Source organism: Hyperolius riggenbachi, chromosome 2 (assembly GCF_040937935.1).
Source record: "Hyperolius riggenbachi isolate aHypRig1 chromosome 2, aHypRig1.pri, whole genome shotgun sequence".
Taxonomy (NCBI): Eukaryota; Metazoa; Chordata; class Amphibia; order Anura; family Hyperoliidae; genus Hyperolius; species Hyperolius riggenbachi.
Window position 1 is genome coordinate 20,882,271 of NC_090647.1, and position 23,434 is coordinate 20,905,704.

The 23,434-nt window shown below is 49.8% G+C and overlaps 1 protein-coding gene across 6 annotated transcripts in view; it reads left to right on the forward strand.

The window, feature by feature from the left end:
• LOC137545382 (secreted frizzled-related protein 2-like) overlaps positions 1-23,434 on the forward strand; it is a 37,452-nt gene that overhangs the window by 4,851 nt on the left and 9,167 nt on the right. For 5 of the 6 annotated variants that reach the window (XM_068266552.1, XM_068266556.1, XM_068266551.1 and 2 more), the window contains exons 2-3: positions 12,299-12,464; positions 21,728-22,254. In XM_068266552.1, coding sequence (XP_068122653.1) covers positions 21,762-22,254 — 493 coding nt within the window. In that variant the 5' untranslated portion in view covers positions 12,299-12,464; positions 21,728-21,761. Of the gene's footprint in view, positions 1-3,563; positions 4,255-12,298; positions 12,465-21,727; positions 22,255-23,434 lie in introns of those variants that run through there. The other variant, XM_068266550.1, reaches the window with a different exon arrangement.

The window sequence follows — 23,434 nt, forward strand, 5'->3', positions numbered from 1 at the left end:
TGCTAACAGTTAGCACCGTTTTGTGAATCAAGCCCAAAATCTCGTTACTAATCAGCCTGTAAGAATTCTCCCTTTTTTTACATGCGTTTCCATTTTCCCTTTTGCATTATGGGGGAAAATAACAGTCTGCGTTTAGCTTTATTCCACATGCCGCAAATGCAATGGTCTACACCTTATCTGCATCTTACCTTGACCCCTGCTTGCTACCCGACATACACCTTACTTATCTTTTGCTTGTCTTGATCTTTGCCTGCTACCTACCTACACTTTATCTGCTGCTTACCCTGACCTCTGCATGCTACCTACCTACACTTTATCTGCTGCTTACCCTGACCTCTGCATGCTACCTACCTACACTTTATCTGCTGCTTACCCTGACCTCTGCATGCTACCTACCTACACTTTATCTGCTGCTTACCCTGACCTCTGCATGCTAGGTGACCTACACCTTATTTTCCGCTTGCCCTGACCTCTGCATGCTACCTGACCTACACCTTATTTGCCGCTTGCCCTGACCTCTGCATGCTACCTGACCTACACCTTATTTGCCGCTTGCCCTGACCTCTGCATGCTACATGACCTACACCTTATTTGCCGCTTGCCCTGACCTCTGCATGCTACCTGACCTACACCTTATATGCCGCTTGCCCTGACCTCTGCATGCTACATGACCTACATCTTATCTGCTGCTTACCCTGACCTATGCATGCTATAAGACCTACACCTTATCTGCTGCTTGCCCTGACCTCTGCATGCTACCCGACGTACACCTTATCTGCTGCTTGCCCTGACCTCTGCATGCTACATGACCTACACCTTATCTGCTGCTTACCCTGACCTCTGCATGCTATATGACCTACACCTTATCTGCTGCTTTCCCTGACCTCTGCATGCTTCCTGACATACACCTTATCTGCTGCTTGCCCTGACCTCTGCATGTTACCTGACATACACCTTATCTGCTGCTTGCCCTGACCTCTGCATGCTACCTGACCTACACCTTATCTGCTGCTTGCCCTGACCTCTGCATGCTACCTGACCTACACCTTATCTGCTGCTTGCCCTGACTTCTGCGTGCTACCTGACCTACACCTTATCTGCTGCTTGCCTTGACCCCTGCTTGCTACCTGACCTACATTTTATCTGCTGCTTGCTTTGATCCCTGCCTGCTACCTGATGTACACTTTATCTGCTGCTTGTCTTGATTAGAGATGATAAAAGAGATGCAAATACTTCTGAGTTTATGCAAATTATTATGCAAATATACTGTATGCAGCTTGAAAATGGACCAATCAATTAAAATCTGTGTTTAAATTGAATGGTCCATTTTCAAGCTGCATATATTTGCATAAACATTTGCATAAACTCAGAAGTATTTACATCTCTTTAATCATCGCTAGTTTTGACCCCTGCCTGCTACCTGACAGACACCTTATATTGCTGCTATCATTGACCCCTGCCTGCTACTTGACGTACAATTTGCTGCTTGCCATTACCTCTGCCTGCTACGTGGCTTACACCTTATCTGCTGCTTGCCTTCGCCTCTGCCTGCTACCCGATCTACACCTTATCTGCTGCTTTCCTTGACCCCTGCCTGCTACCTGATGTACACCTTATCTTCTGCTTGCCTTGACCTCTGCTTGCTACCCAACGTACACCTTATCTGCTTGCCTTAACCCCTGCTTGCTACCTGACCTACACCTTATCTGCTGCTTGCCATTACCTCTGCCTGCTACCTGACGTACACCTTATCTGCTGCTTGCCTTGACCCCTGCCTGCTACCTGATGTACACCTTATCTTCTGCTTGCCTTGACCTCTGCTTGCTACCCAACGTACACCTTATCTGCTTGCCTTAACCCCTGCTTGCTACCTGACCTACACCTTATCTGCTGCTTGTCATTACCTCTGCCTGCTACCTGACGTACACCTTATCTGCTGCTTGCCTTGACCCCTGCCTGCTACCTGATGTACACCTTATCTTCTGCTTGCCTTGACCTCTGCTTGCTACCCAACGTACACCTTATCTGCTTGCCTTAACCCCTGCTTGCTACCTGACCTACACCTTATCTGCTGCTTGCCATTACCTCTGCCTGCTACCTGACGTACATCATATCTGCTGTTTGAACTGACCTCTGCATGCTACCTGACGTACACCTTATCTGCTGCTTGCCTTGACTAGGGATGATCAAAGAGATGAAAATACTTCTGAGTTTATGCAAATTATTATGCAAATATACGCAGCTTGAAAGCGGACCAATCCATTTAAACCTGCATATATTTGCTTATAACTCTGAAGTATTTGCATCTCATTAATCATTGCTAGTCTTGACCCCTGTCTGCTACCTGGCGTTCACCTTATCTGCTGCTATCATTGACCCCTGCCTGCTACCTGACTTACACCTTATCTGCTGCTTGTCTTGACCCGTGCCTGTTACCTGACGTACAACTTGTCTGCTGCTTGCCATTACCTCTGCCTGCTACCTGACTTACACCTTATCTGCTGCTTGCCTTGACCTCTGCCTGCTACTTGACCTACACCTTATCTGCTGCTTTCCTTGACCCCTGCCTGCTACCTGATGTACACCTTATCTTTTGCTTGTCTTGACCTCTGCCTGTTACCTGACCTTCCATCTTTGTCTTCTGCACACCTGTTCACTCTTGCCTGTCAACTTGACCGGTTCATTCTGATTGCTGCCTGCCCTGACTTTGGCCTGATTCAGTCTGCCAGCCACCAGGCCTAACCTCTACTTTTATCTTTGATGGTTTGTTTATCTGCAACCCGTCCTAACCTCTGACCTGAATGAGAGTCTTTAAATCATCTCCCTTATCTCTCTACCATGGGCTTGCCCCCTGATGGTGGGGTAATCATAGAAGCAATGACCTGGTAGCTACTTACAGCAAAGCAGCCCACTAGGGGTCTATCGGCCCTTGCAGGAAACTCTGGTAAAGGCCAGGGACTACTTAGACTCCAAGGCGTGGGTGACCCTGCGCTCAGGGCCAGCTCTAGACTTTCTGCTGCCTTAAACTTTTGAAGATCCCCCAGTTCACTGCACTAGATCAGTAACAGTGACCTATCAGTTTGATTGAACAAACAATCCAGTATATCAGCACACCGTAGTTCAAGTATGCATGCTCTTTATTGAGCCATTATATCCACAAAGATAGCCGTCAATTGTTTTGGAGGCCACGCAGGGTCCCCCTTTATCAAGGCGTGTGGTTACTGTATTGTTTACTTTGTTTGGGGCATAGCCTATGCCACAATATCAAGCACCTGACCTTTGACACTGGTGTGCCCGCTCACAATCTTTTATATCTGACTGTTAGTGATTGAGTGCAGTGACTGACCCAATGATGGTGCCGTGGTCCCGCCTTCGAGACCATCGGCACCAGTTAGCAAAAGGAGCAGCGGGTGGCTGTGATTGGCCAATCTGGTGCCAGCACCCCTGCCTGATTGGTCTCGGCAGGTGCCACCGGTGGAATGAGGACGGGGATTCAGGGATGCGTGGATGAGGAGGGCAGTGTGTGTGCCAGGGAGGCCGGCGGGATAACGGAGAGGAGGCGGGCGCCAGACGGCCCAAACTGTCTACACGCCACTCCCTAGATTTTACCGCTTGAATCACATGATTTAGGTGGCTTCGTGGCAGGTCCACCACTGCCCACGTCTGCTGCCGGTATGAGAGAGCCAACAATGTTCTTAACACTAAAGTCAAACACCAATGCAATTCTAGCCAGGCAGGCCCGTTCTCTATTGATTCGCGTAGACATTTTTTAACAGACAGGTCCACTTTTTTTTAATATAGATTGCAATTTGAGCTGCGACATGTGCGGCGGTACGCCCCGTGCATGCTCGGTCTTGCTCTGCTAACCAGAAACATCTCTGCAGAGCCTTAACCCTTCCCAGGCATAAAGAATGTCTCTGATATTAAAAAAAAAAAGAAAAAATTTCCCTACTCAGCTGGTTTTCCTGTGTTTGCACAAGAGAACTTTTCAGGAGCTCCGATTTCATCTGAATTGTGTTTCTCTTTTATTTAATTCTCACCACGCCTGGAAGTTTATGACGGTGAGGGGAGTTTGTGCAGTTTGCCTGCAGGCTAAGCACAGCCCTGGACCAGCCAGATTGCAGAGCCCCGTCTAATTACTGGCTGGACTCTTTTTTTTCTTTTCCAACATCCCCCATTCCAGGGCTGAACATTCAAGATAGAACATATCTCAGAGCTGAAGGGCTTCCTGCCTGACTACTGCTGGGAGAGGAGGTAAGTCCGGTCCGCTCTTCTGCAGAGGTAGGTGGGCTGCGGTGACCCAGGCGTTGGGTGTGCCGTTTGGGGTCGGCCGTTCGCGACTTTTTGTTTTTTAGAGAAAAGTCGCAATTAAGGGAACATGGATGGTTAAAGCCTTGTACACACTACGAGAAAAATCTCTTGAAATTAACGATGAACGTCTAATCGTTCTCGCTTTAAAACACAAATGACGTCTTAAGGTGTCCATTAACGGTACAATTTTTCCTTCAGATTCGATCTTTCAATGCAACGTTTAAGATTGAATTGTATATAAAACTCTCTTGAAGTTAATGTCTCATTGATCTCATTTTAAAATACAACTGACGTCTTAAGGTGCCCATTAACAGTACAATTTATTTCTTCAGATTCAATCTTTCGACGCAACTGTTACGATTGAATTGTATAGAAAACTCCCTTGAAATGAATGTCTCATCGTTGACGTATTAGAAAACAAATGACGTCTTAAGGTGTCCACTAACAGCACAATTTACTTCTTCAGAACCAATCTTTCGATGCAACTTTTACGATTGAACTAAATAGAAAACTCTACTGAAATTAACGTCTCATCGTTCTTGTTTTAAAACACAAAACGGCGTCTTAAGGTGCCCATTGACGGCACAATTTTTCCTTCAGATTCGGTCTTTCGATGCAACTTTTATGATTGAATTGTATTGAAAACCGCACTGTGTGTGGGGCAAATCGTTGTGAAAGAATTCTTTGATCGATAGAAAAGGAAGAAATATAAATCTGAAAGTTGACTTTTATGATCGAATTGGAATGTAAAGCCTACTTAAATTGCTCCGTTAATGGGAACAATCGATAATTGCCTTCCGATTAGATTTGATCGCTCAAATTGCATCGAATGAGCGAATCTGAAGGAAAAATTGTACCGTCAATGGGCACCTCAAAGTGCACGACAAATGAGCAATCAGCGATGGTATTCGGGCATTTTGAATGAACGACATGACGGATCACATTGTTAATTGTTTATCGTCTGCTGTGTGTAGGACGCTATGAGAGATTTGTAAGAAATGTGTCCGCGAAGCCTGTATCACTTCCCCTATATCCGGCATCGTTTAATGATCCTATTGGTTAATGATCGTTTGGCATTTTGGTTGCAGTCTGGTGCCGTCGTTCGCATCGAATCGCTCAAGATCTTTTAGCCTTGTGCTTAGTACAGACTTGCAATAACGATTGTTCTAAAGAACCGATAATAAGCGGACGAACGAGGGAGGAACGATTGGAATGCAACAATGGAAAAAAATAACTGTTAGGGCTGGTTCAGACGGACGTTTGGAGGCGTCGTGTTCGTTGGCGTCGCGGCGGCAATGCGCTCGGGCTTTCAGCAGCGTTCGCATTGCGTTCGGATGCGGGCGCGTTTTTTCTTCCCCTAGGGGAACATTACCCGTCGCGGTTAACCGCCCCTGGAAGCAACATGTAGCTTTCAGGGGCTCCTTGAACGCGTACATCAAAAAAGGGCGTCGGGAAAAAAGGGCGCGTGGTGTAAACGATAAACAGTATTATCGCTTATTGAAATATTGTGTAGAATTTCGTTTAGAAATAGTGTTTTAAGAATTTATAAATCACTAAATAATGTGTATGAGATCGGCAATTCTTAAAACGTTAATCTTCCGTATTTGTAAACTGAAACTTATATTTACGTTTGTTAAAACCCTCCCTGTACCTATCCCTAACCCCTAGACCCCCAGTTGGTGCCTAAACCTAAGACCCCCCAGTTGGTGCCTAAACCTAAGACCCCCCTGGTGGTGCCTAAACCTAAGACCCCCCAGTTGGTGCCTAAACCTAAGACCCCCCTGGTGGTGCCTAAACCTAAGACCCCCCCAGTTGGTGCCTAAACCTAAGACCCCCCTGTTGGTGCCTAAACCTAAGACCCCCCAGTTGGTGCCTAAACCTAAGACCCCCCAGTTGGTGCCTAAACCTAAGACCCCCCTGTTGGTGCCTAAACCTAAGACCCCCCAGTTGGTGCCTAAACCTAAGACCCCCCTGGTGGTGCCTAAACCTAAGACCCCCCTGTTGGTACCTGAACCTAAGACCCCCCTGTTGGTGCCTAAACCTAAGACCCCCCTGTTGGTGCCTAAACCTAAGACCCCCCTATGGATAATAATGTTTTACAGACATTAATAAAGAAAAAATGTAAATAAAAAAAATGTAATTAATTTTTTGGGGTGAATAATAATGTTTTAGAAATGTTTTAGAAATAGTGATTTAGTATCTTTATAAACGTTATTCGTCACGGGCTCATTTTGTAAAGTTAAATCATCACAAACATAGTTATAAATCCTTAAAAATCTCCGGGCGCCGTTTGTTAAAACGTTAATAATCTCCGGCGCCTTTTTTTCCCTGTTCGGCGCCCGATAAACGATATTTATAATAGGAGTGAATGGGGCGCCCTTTTTGTCCACTTGTCTCATGCGCCCAAATCTCCTGCCGCGTTCGTGTAAACGCATGTGAAAGCTTGGTACAAACGCTCCCATTCACTTGAATGGGAGCGTTTAACGCCAAACCCCGAACGCTGGCAGTAAACGCTCTGCAAGCGTCCGTCTGAACCAGCCCTTATACACATATCAAAGAGATAGTTCTCAAGAAAAGGAACAATAAAATGAGACATATCCGCACGCAAATGGATGTTTCATGGGTTACAATAGATTACAATAGGTCATAGTTAAGTTTAATACAAACTATAGTTCAAATAGTAAACATTTGCAATAGCAGGATCATTAAACATGAAGTAGTAGAAATGTTACTTTCTGACGCATGCGAACTTTCCCTTGTAACAATCGTTATCGGCAGACACCTATACACACTTTTGTTTTGTAACGATTGTCATTCAATATGATCTGTCCCGGTTGGTATTTTCCTCTTGCTGGTATCGCTCGTTCATCGCTGTATTTAACCATTTCAGCCCTCAGTCGTTTTTCACCTTATGCATCCGAGCAATTTTCACCTCCCATTCTTTTGCCAATAACTTTATCACTATTTATCACAATTAATTGATCTATATCTTATTTTTTCCACCACCAATTATTCTTTCTTTGGGTGGTACATTTTGCTACAAATTATTTTATTCTAAATCCTAAATGATTATTCTAAATTCTAAATCATTTTATTCTGAAACAGGAAAATTAAGAAAAAATTGAAAAAAAAATCATTATTTTCAGTTTTCAACCATTATAGCTTTAAAATAATACATGCTACCATAGTTAAAACCCACACATTTTATTTGCCCATTTGTCTCGGTTATGACACCATTTAACCTTTTCGGGACAGGCCACCTACCCCCCCTTAAAGGGAAGGTTCAGGGACTAGCTAAAAAAAATAAAAATCCATTTCCACTTACCTGGGGCTTCCTCCAGCCCGCGGCAGGCAGGAGGTGCCCTCGGCGCCGCTCCGCAGGCTCCCGGTGGTCTCCGGTGGCCGACCCGACCTGGCCAGGCTGGCGGCCAGGTCGGGCCTCTTCTGCGCTCCATGGTGCGTTCCACGCCGGCGCGCTGACGTCATCGGACGTCCTCCGGGCTGTACTGCGCAGTAGTAGCAGTAGTTCTGAGCCTGCGCAGTACAACCCGTCGTACCGCAAAGTATCGAAACGCAGCGTCGGTTGTGAAAGGTAAAAGGAAAGTCTATGGACTTTCCTTTTACCTTGGTTAACGCAAAGTATAGACTTTGCGTTAAAACGCCAGAAGTGGGCTCTGGTGTGAAAGAGCCCTTAAAGAAAAAAAAATTACCTGCGTTTTTCTATGTGCTGTAACGCATTGAAAACGGATTAAAAACGCACACTCACTGCAGTGCAACGCATATCAACGCATTAAAACGCATACAACAAAACGTATGCTTTGAGCGTTCTCCAACGCAAGCTCTGATGTGAAAGAGCCCTTATTTCTCTCTGCTTCATACACAATAGGGGAATGATAGCTGAGTGAGTTGTGCCCCTTCCAACATTGCGCCCTGACGCTGGAGCCTCTCTTGCCTCTGTCTCAGCCCGGCCCTGTGTGTGCGCCTCCTACACTGCGCCCTGAGGCTGGAGCCTCTCTCACCTCTGCCTCAGCCCGGCCCTGTGTATGCCCCTCCTACACTGCGCCCTGAGGCTGGAGCCTCTCTCAGCCCTGCCTGGCCCTGCACTCCCTTCTACACTGTGCCCTGAGGCTGGAGCCCCTCTTGCCTCTGCCTGGTTCTAGCGTTCCGTGTGTACATAGCTTGACTTAACCTTTCTTTAAAAAAAATGCTACTCACCTGGCTGTTGTCCTCTGTCTCTAAAGCCTGGTACACACCTTCAACTTTGATTGGCCAATCACCACCTCCATGTAGTATGAGAGTTTACCTACACAATCTGCTCATAGCATTCCAAGTCTGTTGACCCCTCATACTAAATGGAGGTGGTAAAATTGGCCAATCATAATTGAAGGTGTGTAGCAGGCTTAAGGCAGGGAGCACACTTATTAGAATCGCATGTGTTTTACTGCAGAATGGAAAACGCATGCAAATCCGCACATAATGCAAGTCTATGGGACGCATCAAATTGTTCAATTTATAATGCGATTTTTTTGTGGGATTTAAAATTCCACAGCAATACTTTCTTCCGGCTGCTGTATGCGAATCGCTTGTGATTTGCTTACAATGCTATCCTATGGGAAATAAAAAATGCATGCAAACTGCTTGCGATTTTGCATGCGTTTTGTAAAAAAATTCTGAAAATATACTTTTTTTTTTTTTACTTGCTGAATGTCAGTATTTAATAAAAACAGAAACGCACGAAAAACACAAATGGAAAACCGCAAACGCAGGGAAAACGCAGAAACACACGAAAAACTGATGGGTTTGTGTACAGACAAGTGTGCTCCAAGCCTAAGGCTGGTTTCACACCAGGACGTTGCGTTTTAGGGGACGTTATGGTCGCATAACGTGCCCCTAACGCAAGGCCTGGTGCTCTCTGGTGTGGACGCCAGAGTGAGCCGCGTTGTGCAGCTCACTCTGGCGTCCGTGATGCCGTGATGCGCACTCTTGGACGCATGCGGCATCACGTGGTCCCGCCCGGCCAATCGCCGCACAGAGCGGCCGCTCCAGGAAGTAAACACTGCACGTCACTGAGTGCAGTGAATATTAATTAGCCATGTGCCTGGCCGCTCTCTGCTCCTCCCCAACATTACTGAGCATGTGCAAGCAGTCTAACGCGGTTCTGTCGCTTACAAAGTACTGCATGCAGTACGTTGTGTTATGGCGCAGCATTACTGTGTAACGCAACGTGGGCACTGTGAACAGCCTCATTGATTTTTCATTGCTGTGCGGTGGGCTGCGTTACAGGCTGCTCTAACGTGCGCCTGTAACCAGGGCCGGGCCGAGGCATAGGCTGGAGAGGCTCCAGCCTCAGGGCGCAGTGTAGGAGGGGGCGCACAATTCATTCAGCTGTTATTCCTAATTGTGTATGAAGCAAAAAGAAATAAGAAAAGGGGATACACAGCAGTGACTGCAAGCCAGATAACTAGACATTAAGGTGTTGGGGAGGTTGTGGGCCCTGTGGCCCTCTTAGTCTAACAGCAATCAGTGAGTGACAGCTGGGGTGGGAGGGATGGAGGGGCGCACTTTGGTGTCTCAGCCTTGGGTGCCGGAGGACCTTGTCCCTGCTCTGCCTGTAACGTCTCACTGTGAAACCAGCCTTATACCTTCTGGGTCTGATCTCCCCATAGGGGTGGGGTTTTTCCCCTTGAGCACCAGAGTAATTTTCACCTTTCAGCACTCCTTCCATTCATTTGCCAATAACTTAATCACCACTTATCACAACAAAATGATCCTTATCTTGTTTTTTTGAGCACCAAGTAGGCATTCTTTGGGTGGTACATTTTGCTAAGAATTATTTTATGCTAAATGCATTTTAATGGGAATAATATGAAAAAATTTGAAAAAAATCATTACTTCTTAGTTTTTGGCCATTATAGTAAAATAAAATGTGCTACTGTGTATAAAACCCACACATTTTATTTGCCCATTTGTCGCAGTTATTACAACATTTAAAATACATTCTTAGTACAATGTATGGCGACAATATTTTATTTGGAAATGAAGGTGTATTTTTTCCATTTTGCGCCCGTCACTAATTACAAGCTCTTATTTGCAAAAATAACAGTAATATACCCTCTTGACATATATAGTCCCTAAGGTACTACTTATGTAATTTTTTTTAAATGTCTCTTTTTTTATGTTTTATACAAGTGCTTAATTTTGGTAACTATGGGAGGGGAAGTAAGCGGTTAATTTATGGGGTATTTTATGTATTTTTATTACATGTGATGCATGTAGGGTGTATTTTTACTATTTGGCCACTAGATGTCCCCACACTTTATCTTGCTGTGCATGCCTTTAGTATTCTAACAAGAAGTATGGTATTTTTTTTTTTTACTTTGATTTTGTCAATTACCACTGATCATTGATCACAGGCACTTAGGGCCCTTTTCCACTAGCAATCGCTAGCGTTCACGCTGAACGCTAGCGATTGCTGAATCGCAATTAGCGGCGATTCCCCGACGTTCGCGGCCGCGATTTTGCTATGCTATGCACTACATAGCAAAATCGCGGCAAAAGTCGCTCCGCGGCGCGATCGCGATCAAGTAAAAAACGAATCGCGGTAGTGGAAATGACCTACCGCGATTCCTATGTTAAAAAGCAAACCGTAGCGATTGTAAAATCGCTAGCGGTTTGCGTTTTTGCGATTCAGCCAGCGCAAACGCGCTGGTGGAAAAGGGCCCTTAGATCGGTGAATGGGAACCGAGTTCCCATTTACTGATAAGCATACTAATGGTTAGCGACGAGAGCTCACACAGGCACGCTAAAGTCCTGCAGGGCGTAGAAATACTGCCTCGAATGGCATAAGTAGTTAAAATTGGGCATGTGTATGCATCCCTACGGCTGGGTGATCACTCGAGCTGTGCGAAAACTCAAAAAGTGTGTTTCTATTGGTCCCAAATCATTTCATGCAGATCGTATGCAGCCTGCCATGTGACCAGATCACAACTGCAGGAACTTTGTGGTAATTATCAGTAAAATTATCAGTAAAAGCTGCACGACAAACTTAGTATCTGTTAGGGCCAGCGCACACCAAAAATCGGTAGCGTAATCGCAAACGCTAAGCGTTTTTAGAAGTGATTTTTCTAAGCGATTCTAGGCATGTGCCTAGCGATTTTCTAGCTATGCCTACCGATATTTGGAGCGTTTTGGTGTAGAGATGTTTTATTTTTTGTACAGTTTGAGCTGGAAGTGAACAGCTTTTGCAAAATAAGCGTGGAAAATCAATGTTTTAGCTGTTTTTAGAGCAATTTTCCACTTCTATACTTAAAGGGAACCTAAACTGAGAAGGATATGGATTTTTCCTTTTAAAATAATACCAGTTGCCTGACTCTCCTGCTGATCCTGTGTCTCTAATACTTTTAGCCACAACCCCTGAACAAGCATGCAGCTCAGGTGCTATGACTGAAGTCAGACTGGGTTAGCTGCATGCTTGTTTCAGGGTGTGATTCAGCCACTACTGCAGCCAGAGATCAGCAGGACTGCCAGGCAACTGGTATTGTTTTAAAAGGAAACATCCATATCCCTCTTAGTTTAGGTTTCCTTTAACATTGAGGCTGAATCGCATCGCTGGGTTCCCGGTTCGAATTCCAGCCAGGTAAACATCAGCAAGGAGTTTGTATGTTCTCCCCGTGTCTGCGTGGGTTTCCTCCGGGTACTCCGACTTCCTCCCACATCCCCAAAACATACAGATAAGTTAATTGGCTTCCCCCTAAATTGGCCCTAGACTATGATATATGCACTATATGATACATACATAGACATATGGCTATGGTAGGGATTAGATTGTGAGCTCCTCTCAGGACAGTTAGTGACAAGACAATATACTCTTTACAGCGCTGCGTAATTTGTTGGCGCTATATAAATAAATAAACAAAATAAGTTCAATTTCTGTGGCTGGGTAATGAAGGGACAGTCAGTCTGACATTCTCTCTCTCTCTCTCTCCAGGCTGTCCCCGGGCCGCTCTGCTGACACAGACACACTCAGGCTGCCGTCAGCCCGGATAGCCGCACAGTGCAGGACCTGAATGTGACGAGAGAAGCAGGGACAGAGCCAACAGGCCGGGAATCTCTCCAGGGTCACGCCGGATCCTAATCACAACATCTCAGGAAAAGTGAGTAATCATCGCTGCCTGCATAGAGAAAAGATTATCTGTAACGTAATGCTTGCTGCAGGGCTTCTCAACCTGATTTTGCTTTGTATGCCTGTCCTTCCCAATTACCCTATGGTACAGGTCATCTCAACTTGTACATATAACCATTGCTATTAATTTGATAAGAAGTTTGGGAAGAAGTGGCCCAAGCAGACTTCCTTGTGGTACACCATTTGCAAAGACTTCAGAATTCAGCTACACCACATCAATAGTATTTACAACATCAGATTTACATTTGATATTTTGGTTGTGAATCCACAGGCACAGAGAATAGCACAGGATGAAAGAACTGCAAAAATACCCTATGCTTCATCCAGGGCCGGATTTGTACTTTCCAGCGCCCTAGGCCGGCTGTCACCAACCGCCCCCCCCTCCCCCCCCATTCTGTCCAACTCTGACTAGTGATCACCGGGTTACATGGGCTCCTGTCTGTTTTGCTGCTTTGCCCCCCCCCCCTGTTCAAAGAAGCAGTGCATGCTCTGTCCACTCCATGTAATTTTTCACTCCAGCCTGGATGCACAGCAGGCAATAGTGTTCTGGGCTTGCATAATTCAGAAATGATGCTCATATATGAGCAGCACTTGTCAAGTACACATACCCATAACACTCCCAGCCTCGGCTGCTGTGCACATCAGTACAGGAGTGCGTAATAACAAGAAGCCCGAGAGGACAGAGCATGCACTGCTTCTTTGTCCTCTGTGTGACTTGCTTCAGTCAGAGTCACAAACAGGTGATGGTGCAGCGCAAAGGAGAGAAACCCATCCAAAGCAGAGAACAGGTAAGTAGAAGGATCCGACACTACACACGCTGGCATAGATGTAGTGTAATGCTAGGTACACACGATGCAATTCTGACAGATTTACTGTCAGATCGATTATTTCCAATGTCTGATCTGATTTCCGATCAATTTTTCAATCGATTTTCCGTTCATTTCTATGAAAAAAATCATTCAGAAAATCTATCGGATAGCAGATCGGACATGTTGGAAATAGTCGATCTGACAGTAAATCTGTCAGAAAATTGCATCATGTGTACCTAGCATAAGCTCAGGTGTACTTTACACAGTGACAATTTAGCACTTAGGGCAAGTTAAGACAGATCTTAATCAATTCAGCAGGAAGTTTTTACGTTTTGTAATAGAATGATAATATTTATTGGCTAACCAAAAGAAAGCAGTGAGCCTTTGGCTAAGGAGCCATCTTCAGACTTTGTTCCTGTATACAAGATGTAAGATGTTGGGGAACCCAGATATATATAAAGTCAGCAGGAGATGCATACATTGTTTTGTAAATATAAATAAATGTAATACAGTTGTCATTCTGTTTCAAAACATCCTGCTTTCACTGTTGGCTAACACAGAACAATGCTTTGCTGCTTCTAAAACATGTCAGGAAAGAGTTAAACTGTAGCAAAGAGAATGTTGCTGTCAGGAAAGAAAACAAACCATAAATCTAACAGGTCTCAGGTCTTTAATGGCCCATACTCACGAGGGACTTTTGTCGCCTCAACACGCGGCGCGCGCGTGTTGCGGCGACAGGTCGCCCGTGAGTATGGGCCGCGCGCACCCCGAACTGTCGCCCGCAACGGGCGTGCACCCCGAACTGTCGCCCGTCGCTGATGTCGCCAGGCGATTGGAAAGTTCAATCGCCTGGCGACAGTCGCCGCCGCAACTCCGCCGCAGCTGTCGCTAGTCCGCGTGAGTACGCGGACTAGCGACAGCAACCTCCATTGAGGTATGAAGAGCTTCCGGCGGAGGGAGGAGGAACATCGGCGACAGCTTCCGTCATGCCGCTGGTCCCTCTTCCGCGTGTGTACGCGGAGGGACCTGGCGAGGAGCTGTCGCCGGCCTGTCGCCCACACGCTCACGTGTGCTGGCGACAGGCAACATTTGCTGCCCGTGAGTATGGGCCATAACAGCTCTGACCGAGTAATAAAACATCAGTCTGGGGAGAGGAGAGCTGATAATTCCTGTCCGTGAATGCGTGCTGCATAAAGAAACTAATCTGAACTCAAAAGTTCTACTACTTGAGCCCATATATTTTTCTTCTCACAGCAGCTTGTATGTCCCCACTCATTATACTAAGGACAAGATCCTCAGATGACAACAGATGCTGACTGTCATCACACACACTCTGCAGTGAGAGAGATGCAGGGATCTCTGGAATTCAGGCAGAATAGAGCAAAGCAGAAGTGATTTACTTTGACATGTGACCTCTTATCTCTCCAAGTACAGCGCCCTGCTGAATTTTATCGCCCTAGGCCTTGACCTTTGTGGCCTTTCCAGAAATCCGGCCCTGGCTTCATCTTATTTATGTAGCTTGGTGTATGCTAGTGTTTTGGGACCACAACTCACTGTAGGGAGCCTTTTCGGGCCTTGTGTGACAGGACCAACATTAAGGGCCCGATGTCGAATGTCGTGTTGGGGGTTGTAGTGCAGCTCAGCGGCTGCACACACTGCGCAGCGTCCGTGTTGGGGTTGTAGTGCAGCTCAGCAGCCGCACACACTGCGCAGCGTCCGTGTTGGGGGTTGTAGTGCAGCTCAGCGGCCGCACACACTGCGCAGCGTCCGTGTTGGGGGTTGTAGTACAGCTCAGCGGCCGCACACACTGCGCAGCGCCCGTGTTGGGGGTCGTAGTGCAGCTCAGCGGCCGCACACACTGCGCAGCGTCCGTGTTGGGGGTTGTAGTGCAGCTCAGCAGCCGCACACACTGCGCAGCGTCCGTGTTGGGGGTTGTAGTGCAGCTCAGCAGCCACCCACACTGCGCAGCGTCCGTGTTGGGGGTTGTAGTGCAGCTCAGCGGCCGCACACACTGCGCAGCGTCCGTGTTGGGGGTTGTAGTGCAGCTCCGCAGCCGCACACACTGTGCAGCGTCCGTGTTGGGGGTTGTAGTGCAGCTCAGCGGCCGCACACACTGCGCAGCGTTCGTGTTGGGGGTTGTAGTGCAGCTCAGCGGCCGCACACACTGCGCAGCGTCCGTGTTGGGGGTTGTAGTGCAGCTCAGCGGCCGCACACACTGCGCAGCGTCCATGTTGGGGGGTTGTAGTGCACCTCAGCAGCCGCACACACTGCGCAGCGTCCGTGTTGGGAATTGTAGTGCAGCTCAGCGGCTACACACACTGCGCAGCGTCCGTGTTGGGGGTTGTAGTGCAGCTCAGCGGCCGCACACACTGCGCAGCGTCCATGTTGGGGGGTTGTAGTGCAGCTCAGCGGCCGCACACACTGCGCAGCGTCCGTGTTGGGGTTTGTAGTGCAGCTCAGCGGCTACACACACTGCACAGTGTCCATGTTGGGGGTTGTAGTGCAGCTCAGCGGCCGCACACACTGTGCAGCGTCCGTGTTGGGGGTTGTAGTGCACCTCAGCAGCCGCACACACTGCGCAGTGTCCATGTTGGGGGTTGTAGTGCAGCTCAGCGGCCGCACACACTGCACAGCGTCCGTGTTGGGGGTTGTAGTGCAGCTCAGCGGCCGCACACACTGCGCAGCGTCCGTGTTGGGGATTGTAGTGCAGCTCAGCGGCCGCACACACTGCGCAGCGTCCGTGTTGGGAGTTGTAGTGCAGCTCAGCAGCCGCACTCACTGCGCAGTGTTGGGGGTTGTAGTGCAGCTTAGCGGCCGCACACACTGCGCAGCGTCCGTGTTGGGGGTTTCTAGTGCAGCTCAGCGGCCGCACACACTGCGCAGCGTCTGTGTTGGGGGTTTCTAGTTCAGCTCAGCGGCCGCACACACTGCACAGCGTCCGTGTTGGGGGTTGTAGTGCAGCTCAGCAGCCGCACACACTGCGCAGCGTCCGTGTTGGGGGTTGTAGTGCAGCTCAGCGGCCGCACACACTGCACAGCGTCCGTGTTGGGGGTTGTAGTGCAGCTCAGCGGCCGCACACACTGTGCAGTGTCCATGTTGGGGGTTGTAGTGCAGCTCAGCGGCCGCGCACACTGTGCAGTGTCCATGTTGGGGGTTGTAGTGCAGCTCAGCGGCCGCACACACTGCGCAGCGTCCGTGTTGGGGGTTGTAGTGCAGCTCAGCAGCCGCACACACTGCGCAGCGTCCATGTTGGGGGTTTCTAGTGCAGCTCAGCGGCCGCACACACTGCGCAGCGTCCATGTTGGGGGTTTCTAGTGCAGCTCAGCGGCCGCACACACTGCGCAGCATCCGTGTTGGGGATTGTAGTGCAGCTCAGCAGCCGCACACACTGCGCAGCGTCCATGTTGGGGGTTTCTAGTGCAGCTCAGCAGCCGCACACACTGCGCAGCGTCCGTGTTGGGGATTGTAGTGCAGCTCAGCGGCCGCACACACTGCGCAGCGTCCGTGTTGGGAGTTGTAGTGCAGCTCAGCGGCCGCACACACTGCGCAGTGTTGGGGGTTGTAGTGCAGCTCAGCGGCCGCACACACTGCGCAGTGTTGGGGGTTGTAGTGCAGCTCAGCGGCCGCACACACTGCGCAGCGTCCGTGTTGGGGGTTGTAGTGCAGCTCAGCGGCCGCACACACTGCGCAGCGTCCATGTTGGGGGGTTGTAGTGCACCTCAGCAGCCGCACACACTGCGCAGCGTCCGTGTTGGGGGTTTCTAGTGCAGCTCAGCAGCCGCACACACTGCGCAGCGTCCATGTTGGGGGTTTCTAGTGCAGCTCAGCAGCCGCACACACTGCGCAGCGTCCGTGTTGGGGATTGTAGTGCAGCTCAGCGGCCGCACACACTGCGCAGCGTCCGTGTTGGGAGTTGTAGTGCAGCTCAGCGGCCGCACACACTGCGCAGTGTTGGGGGTTGTAGTGCAGCTCAGCAGCCGCACACACTGCGCAGTGTTGGGGGTTGTAGTGCAGCTCAGCGGCCGCACACACTGCGCAGCGTCCGTGTTGGGGGTTGTAGTGCAGCTCAGCGGCCGCACACACTGCGCAGCGTCCATGTTGGGGGGTTGTAGTGCACCTCAGCAGCCGCACACACTGCGCAGCGTCCGTGTTGGGGGTTGTAGTGCAACTCAGCGGCCGCACACACTGTGCAGCGTCCGTGTTGGGGGTTGTAGTGCAGCTCAGCGGCCGCACACACTGTGCAGTGTTGGGGGTTGTAGTGCAGCTCAGCAGCCGCACACACTGCGCAGTGTTGGGGGTTGTAGTGAAGCTCAGCGGCCGCACACACTGCGCAGCGTCCGTGTTGGGGGTTGTAGTGCAGCTCAGCGGCCGCACACACTGCTCAGCGTCCGTGTTGGGGGTTTCTAGTGCAGCTCAGCGGCCGCACACACTGCGCAGCGCCCGTGTTGGGAGTTGTGGTGCAGCTCAGCAGCCGCACACACTGCGCAGCGTCCGTGTCGGGAGTTGTAGTGCAGCTCAGCAGCCGCACACACTGTGCAGCATCCGTGTTGGGGGTTGTAGTGCAGCTCAGCAGCCGCACACACTGTGCAGCATCCGTGTTGGGGGTTGTAGTGCAGCTCAGCGGCCGCACACACTGCGCAGCGTCTGTGTTGGGGGTTGTAGTGCAGCTCAGCGGCCGCACACACTGTGCAGCGTCCATGTTGGGGGTTGTAGTGCAGCTCAGCGGCCGCACACACTGTGCAGCGCCCGTGTTGGGGGTTGTAGTGCAGCTCAGCGGCCGCACACACTGCGCAGCGTCCATGTTGGGGGTTGTAGTGCAGCTCAGCGGCCGCACACACTGCGCAGCGTCCATGTTGGGGGTTGTAGTGCAGCTCAGCGGCCGCACACACTGCGCAGCGTCCATGTTGGGGGTTGTATTGCAGCTCAGCGGCCGCGCACACTGTGCAGCGTCTGTGTTGGGGGTTGTAGTGCAGCTCAGCGGCCGCACACACTGCGCAGCGTCTGTGTTGGGGGTTGTAGTGCAGCTCAGCGGCCGCGCACACTGTGCAGCGTCTGTGTTGGGGGTTGTAGTGCAGCTCAGCGGCCGCACACACTGTGCAGTGTCCATGTTGGGGGTTGTAGTGCAGCTCAGCGGCCGCACACACTGCGCAGCGTCCATGTTGGGGGGTTGTAGTGCAGCTCAGCAGCCGCACACACTGCGCAGCGTCCATGTTGGGGGGTTGTAGTGCAGCTCAGCGGCCGCACACACTGCGCAGCGTCCATGTTGGGGGGTTGTAGTGCAGCTCAGCGGCCGCACACACTGCGCAGCGTCCGTGTTGGGGATTGTAGTGCAGCTCAGCAGCCGCACACACTGCGCAGCGTCCGTGTTGGGGGTTGTAGTGCAGCTCAGCGGCCGCACACACTGTGCAGTGTCCATGTTGGGGGTTGTAGTGCAGCTCAGCGGCCGCGCACACTGTGCAGTGTCCATGTTGGGGGTTGTAGTGCAGCTCAGCGGCCGCACACACTGCGCAGCGTCTGTGTTGGGGGTTGTAGTGCAGCTCAGCGGCCGCACACACTGTGCAGTGTCCATGTTGGGGGTTGTAGTGCAGCTCAGCGGCCGCACACAGTGCGCAGCGTCTGTGTTGGGGGTTGTAGTGCAGCTCAGCGGCCGCACACACTGTGCAGTGTCCGTGTTGGGGGTTGTAGTGCAGCTCAGCGGCCGCGCACACTGTGCAGTGTCCATGTTGGGGGTTGTAGTGCAGCTCAGCGGCCGCACACACTGCGCAGCGTCTGTGTTGGGGGTTGTAGTGCAGCTCAGCGGCCGCACACACTGTGCAGTGTCCATGTTGGGGGTTGTAGTGCAGCTCAGCGGCCGCACACACTGCGCAGCGTCTGTGTTGGGGGTTGTAGTGCAGCTCAGCGGCCGCACACACTGTGCAGTGTCCATGTTGGGGGTTGTAGTGCAGCTCAGCGGCCGCACACAGTGCGCAGCGTCTGTGTTGGGGGTTGTAGTGCAGCTCAGCGGCCGCACACACTGTGCAGTGTCCGTGTTGGGGGTTGTAGTGCAGCTCAGCGGCCGTACACACTGCGCAGCGCCCGTGTTGGGGGTTGTAGTGCAGCTCAGCGGCCGCACACACTGCGCAGCGTCTGTGTTGGGGGTTGTAGTGCAGCTCAGCGGCCGCACACACTGTGCAGTGTCCGTGTTGGGGGTTGTAGTGCAGCTCAGCGGCCGCACACACTGTGCAGTGTCCGTGTTGGGGGTTGTAGTGCAGCTCAGCGGCCGCACACACTGAGCAGCGTCTGTGTTGGGGGTTGTAGTGCAGCTCAGCGGCCGCACACACTGCGCAGCGTCTGTGTTGGGGGTTGTAGTGCAGCTCAGCGGCCGCACACACTGTGCAGTGTCCGTGTTGGGGGTTGTAGTGCACCTCAGCGGCCGCACACACAGCCTGTAGCCCGGGGAAGGAACTCGCAGGACATGCTGTAACCTGTGAGTGCTGCATAAGGAGTAGCAGATGCCTGCAGGCCCTGATGTGTGTGCTGAGGATGGAGGAATCCTGGCACATAACACACAGCAGCATTCTATTTCACCCTCTCCTGTCAGTCGTCACATCAGCGCTCTGCACTCCTTCCTGTCTTTGGAAACAACAGGCCACTATGGCTTATTGTGCAATCAAGTCGGTTGAATTTGGCTGCAGCAGAGTTTGCACAAATAACTGCCAAATGTGAAACAACGTCAGGCAAGCGGAACATTCTAAAAGCTTGTAGGAACTCAGATGTACAGTACAGCTTATATGTATGTGTACACATGTGCTTTACATTTTACAATTTGTCACAATAGAGGGAGATGGTAACTGAGCGTGTGTGTGTGTGTGTGCGCGCATGTGTGCAGTGTGCAGTGTGTGTGTGTGTGTGCGCGCATGTGTGCAGTGTGTGTGTGTGTATGAGTACAGTGTGTGTGTGTACAGTGTGTATGTGTACTGTGTGTGTGTGTGTGTACAGTGTGTGTGTGTGTGTGTGTGTGTGTGTGTACAGTGTGTGTGTGTGTACAGTGTGTGTGTGTGTGTGTGTGTGTGTGTGGTGTGTGTGTGTGTGTGTGTGTGTGTGTGTGTGTGTGTGTGTGTGTGTGTGTGTGTGTGTGTGTGTGTACAAAGTGTGTGTGTGTGTGTGTGTGTGTACAGTGTGTGTGTGTGTGTGTGTGTGTGTGTGGTGTGTGTGTGTGTGTGTGTGTGTGTACAGTGTGTGTGTGTGTGTGTGTGTGTGTGTGTGTGTGTGTGTGTGTGTGTGTGTGTACAGTGTGTGTGTGTGTGTGTGTGTGTGTGTGTGTGTGTGGTGTGTGTGTGTGTGTGTGTGTGTACAGTGTGTGTGTGTGTGTGTGTGTGTGTGTGTGTGTGTGTGTATGTGTACAGTGTGTGTGTGTGTGTGTGTGTGTGTGTGTGTACGTGTGTGTGTGTGTGTGTGTGTGTGTGTGTGTGTGGTCTTAGCTGCTGTGTGATAACTTATCCCAGCCTTGGGAAATGCCAGAGCACTTTTTTTCTGACCAGGGAGGGAGGTTTGTGATTTATTTAGGGTTTTTTCTAGGGTTGGCTGCCTCTACTCTCTGCAACTAACTCCCACCGCTCATCAGGCTTGCCCCCTCTTTCAACACCTTGACCCCTTAAAATGCGCCTTTTTAACATCTGTAGCCCAGTCACGTGATCTTGTATTTTGTATGTCATAGTTTGTGTGTCACCCCTATTCAGGCCCAGATTTACCTCACAGGAGCCTATAGACACAGATATCCTGGCACCTTAGACTTCACCCTCCCTGAACCTACAACCCCCCGCCGAACTGCACTGCAAGTGTGCCTACTGGCACAGCTGTCACTTCTTTACTTCTCTTACCCATCATAGGTAGCTACAGGTGCCCTTTAGCATTAGGTAGCCAGAGGTACCCTCAGTATTAAGTAGTTAGCGATTCCTATGAGTGAAGGGAGATCTCATCAGTGGAATGCTGAGAGCAGGGTGAGTAACCTCTCATTTACACTCTCATCAGGACTCTGCATAGGGAAGGAGGAAGGGAAGCACTGGGAGGGGAGTGAGGCACCTTTCCATCATCAGGCGCCTGTAGACACATGCCTGCAGTGCCTTAAGGTAAAATCAGCCCTGCCCCTTTTATCTATTGTGCAGTTCTGCTTAAGACGTTGGCATGTTGTAAATAATAATTTACAGTGAGCGGGTATGTAAATGACACTTTTTGGTTCGTGAATTACTGCTGTTACAAAACGATGATGTCATAGGCAGTACGCTATTTCCGGAAGTTGGGAGCTATGGGACTGTTTGTATGCGTGTCAGTGGGTCCGTGAAATGATGTCACCGACAATAGGAGGTACTTAGCCAACACAGTCATTAATAAGGGGGTGCATGCTGCTGAGAAAACACTGATATCTGGAGTTTTGCTTCCTGTTTAGGAGCGGAGTGTCGTGTGTCCGCCCCGAGCTCACCATGTGGCCGTTCCTAAGTGCCGCTCTCCTGCTGGGCATCATGCCTCACCTGCACCAAGCGGACGCCTTCCCCTTCATCCTCACCCAACTCAGCACCCGCAAGAGCAGCTGTAAGGCCGTCCCCAGCAGCATGACCCTGTGCAACGGCGTGGGCTACAGCGAGATGCGTCTCCCCAACCTGCTGGGCCATGACACCATGAAAGAGGTCCTCCAGCAGGCCGGTTCCTGGGTGCCCCTCCTCACCAAGCAGTGCCACCCCGACACCAAGAAGTTCCTGTGCTCCTTATTCGCCCCCGTGTGTCTCAGCGACCTGGAGGAGGCCGTACACCCCTGCAGATCCCTCTGCGAGGAGGTCAGAGATGGCTGCACACCTGTCATGGCCGCCTTCGGCTTTCCCTGGCCTGAAATGTTCAACTGCACCCAGTTTCCAGAGGGCAATGAACTGTGTGTGCCACCTGCTGGCCAGGAGGAGAAAGTACAAGCGGTGAAAGAAGGTGAGTGATCCCGTTCTTTTTGAGATTGGCAATTGGACTGTTAAAGGGAACCTGAACCAAGTAACATTATTTAAAATAAACACATAATGTACCCGCAGATGAATATTACATACTTACCTCACTGTCAGTTCCTCTCAGAAGCTCACCATTTTCTTCTGACAATGATTCCTTCCACTTCTGACAAGATTTTGTCAGAACTGAAATATATCAGTTGCGGTCAGTTATATATCAGTTGCTGTCAATTATAACTGAAAGGACAACTGATGTGCAAGGCAATATGCATTTTTCCCTATAGCTCATGTGGGTGATATTACAGTTTAACAGTGTGCTGACCAGGAAGCAGTTATGGGTCATTGCCATTTTTAAAATGGACTAATGGTGCCCATACATGGTACAATTTTTTCTTTTTTTTTCGATTAGATAAATTCATTCCATTATCCCGTTAGATCGAAAAAAATCACATAGTTGTTTTCGAAGTACCATACACAAACGTTCGATTAGGCTGAAAATCTGGGGAAAATGATCGAATATGCCGAAAAATCAAAACGAGAAAAAAGATCAACCAGAATCTCTTCTTTTTTTTTTTTTTTTGTTTAATTCGAGATGTATTTTACCTCAGTTAGTTAAAGAGACTTTGAAGCGTTATTAAAAATCGCTTTTTACCCTATATTCAACAGGGGCATGTTTGCCACTGCTAAAACGCCGCTCTCCCCTCCGTAGTGCCCGGGGAGCGCTTCCTGTTGAGGCAGAGCTAATGGCCGCAGCCCTGCCTCTCAGCACGTCTATCAGCGCTGATCGCCGCCTTTCAGTCTTCCTTCACTGAGAGGGGCGGGGAGAGGTGGAGATCCGCCGTCTGATAGACGTGCTGAGAGGCAGAGCTACAGCCATTAGCTCTGCCTCCATGAGCAGCAAAATCCACAACCAAGTTGGTCGTGGATTTTGCAGGGGGGGGGGGATTTGGGGGGTAAAGACCGCTTGTTCTACCGCTGGATAGCGGCGTTTTAGCAGGGGCAAACATGCCCATGTTGAATATAGGGTAAAAAGCAATTTTTAATAACGCTTCAGAGTCTCTTTAACACAGATGGCAGTTGTAGCTCAAATCATCTATTGAGCTGTATTTTTCCTCTGAGTGGTTCAATTTATTTATTGTGAAGTTAATATTACCTCAGAGCAACTATAT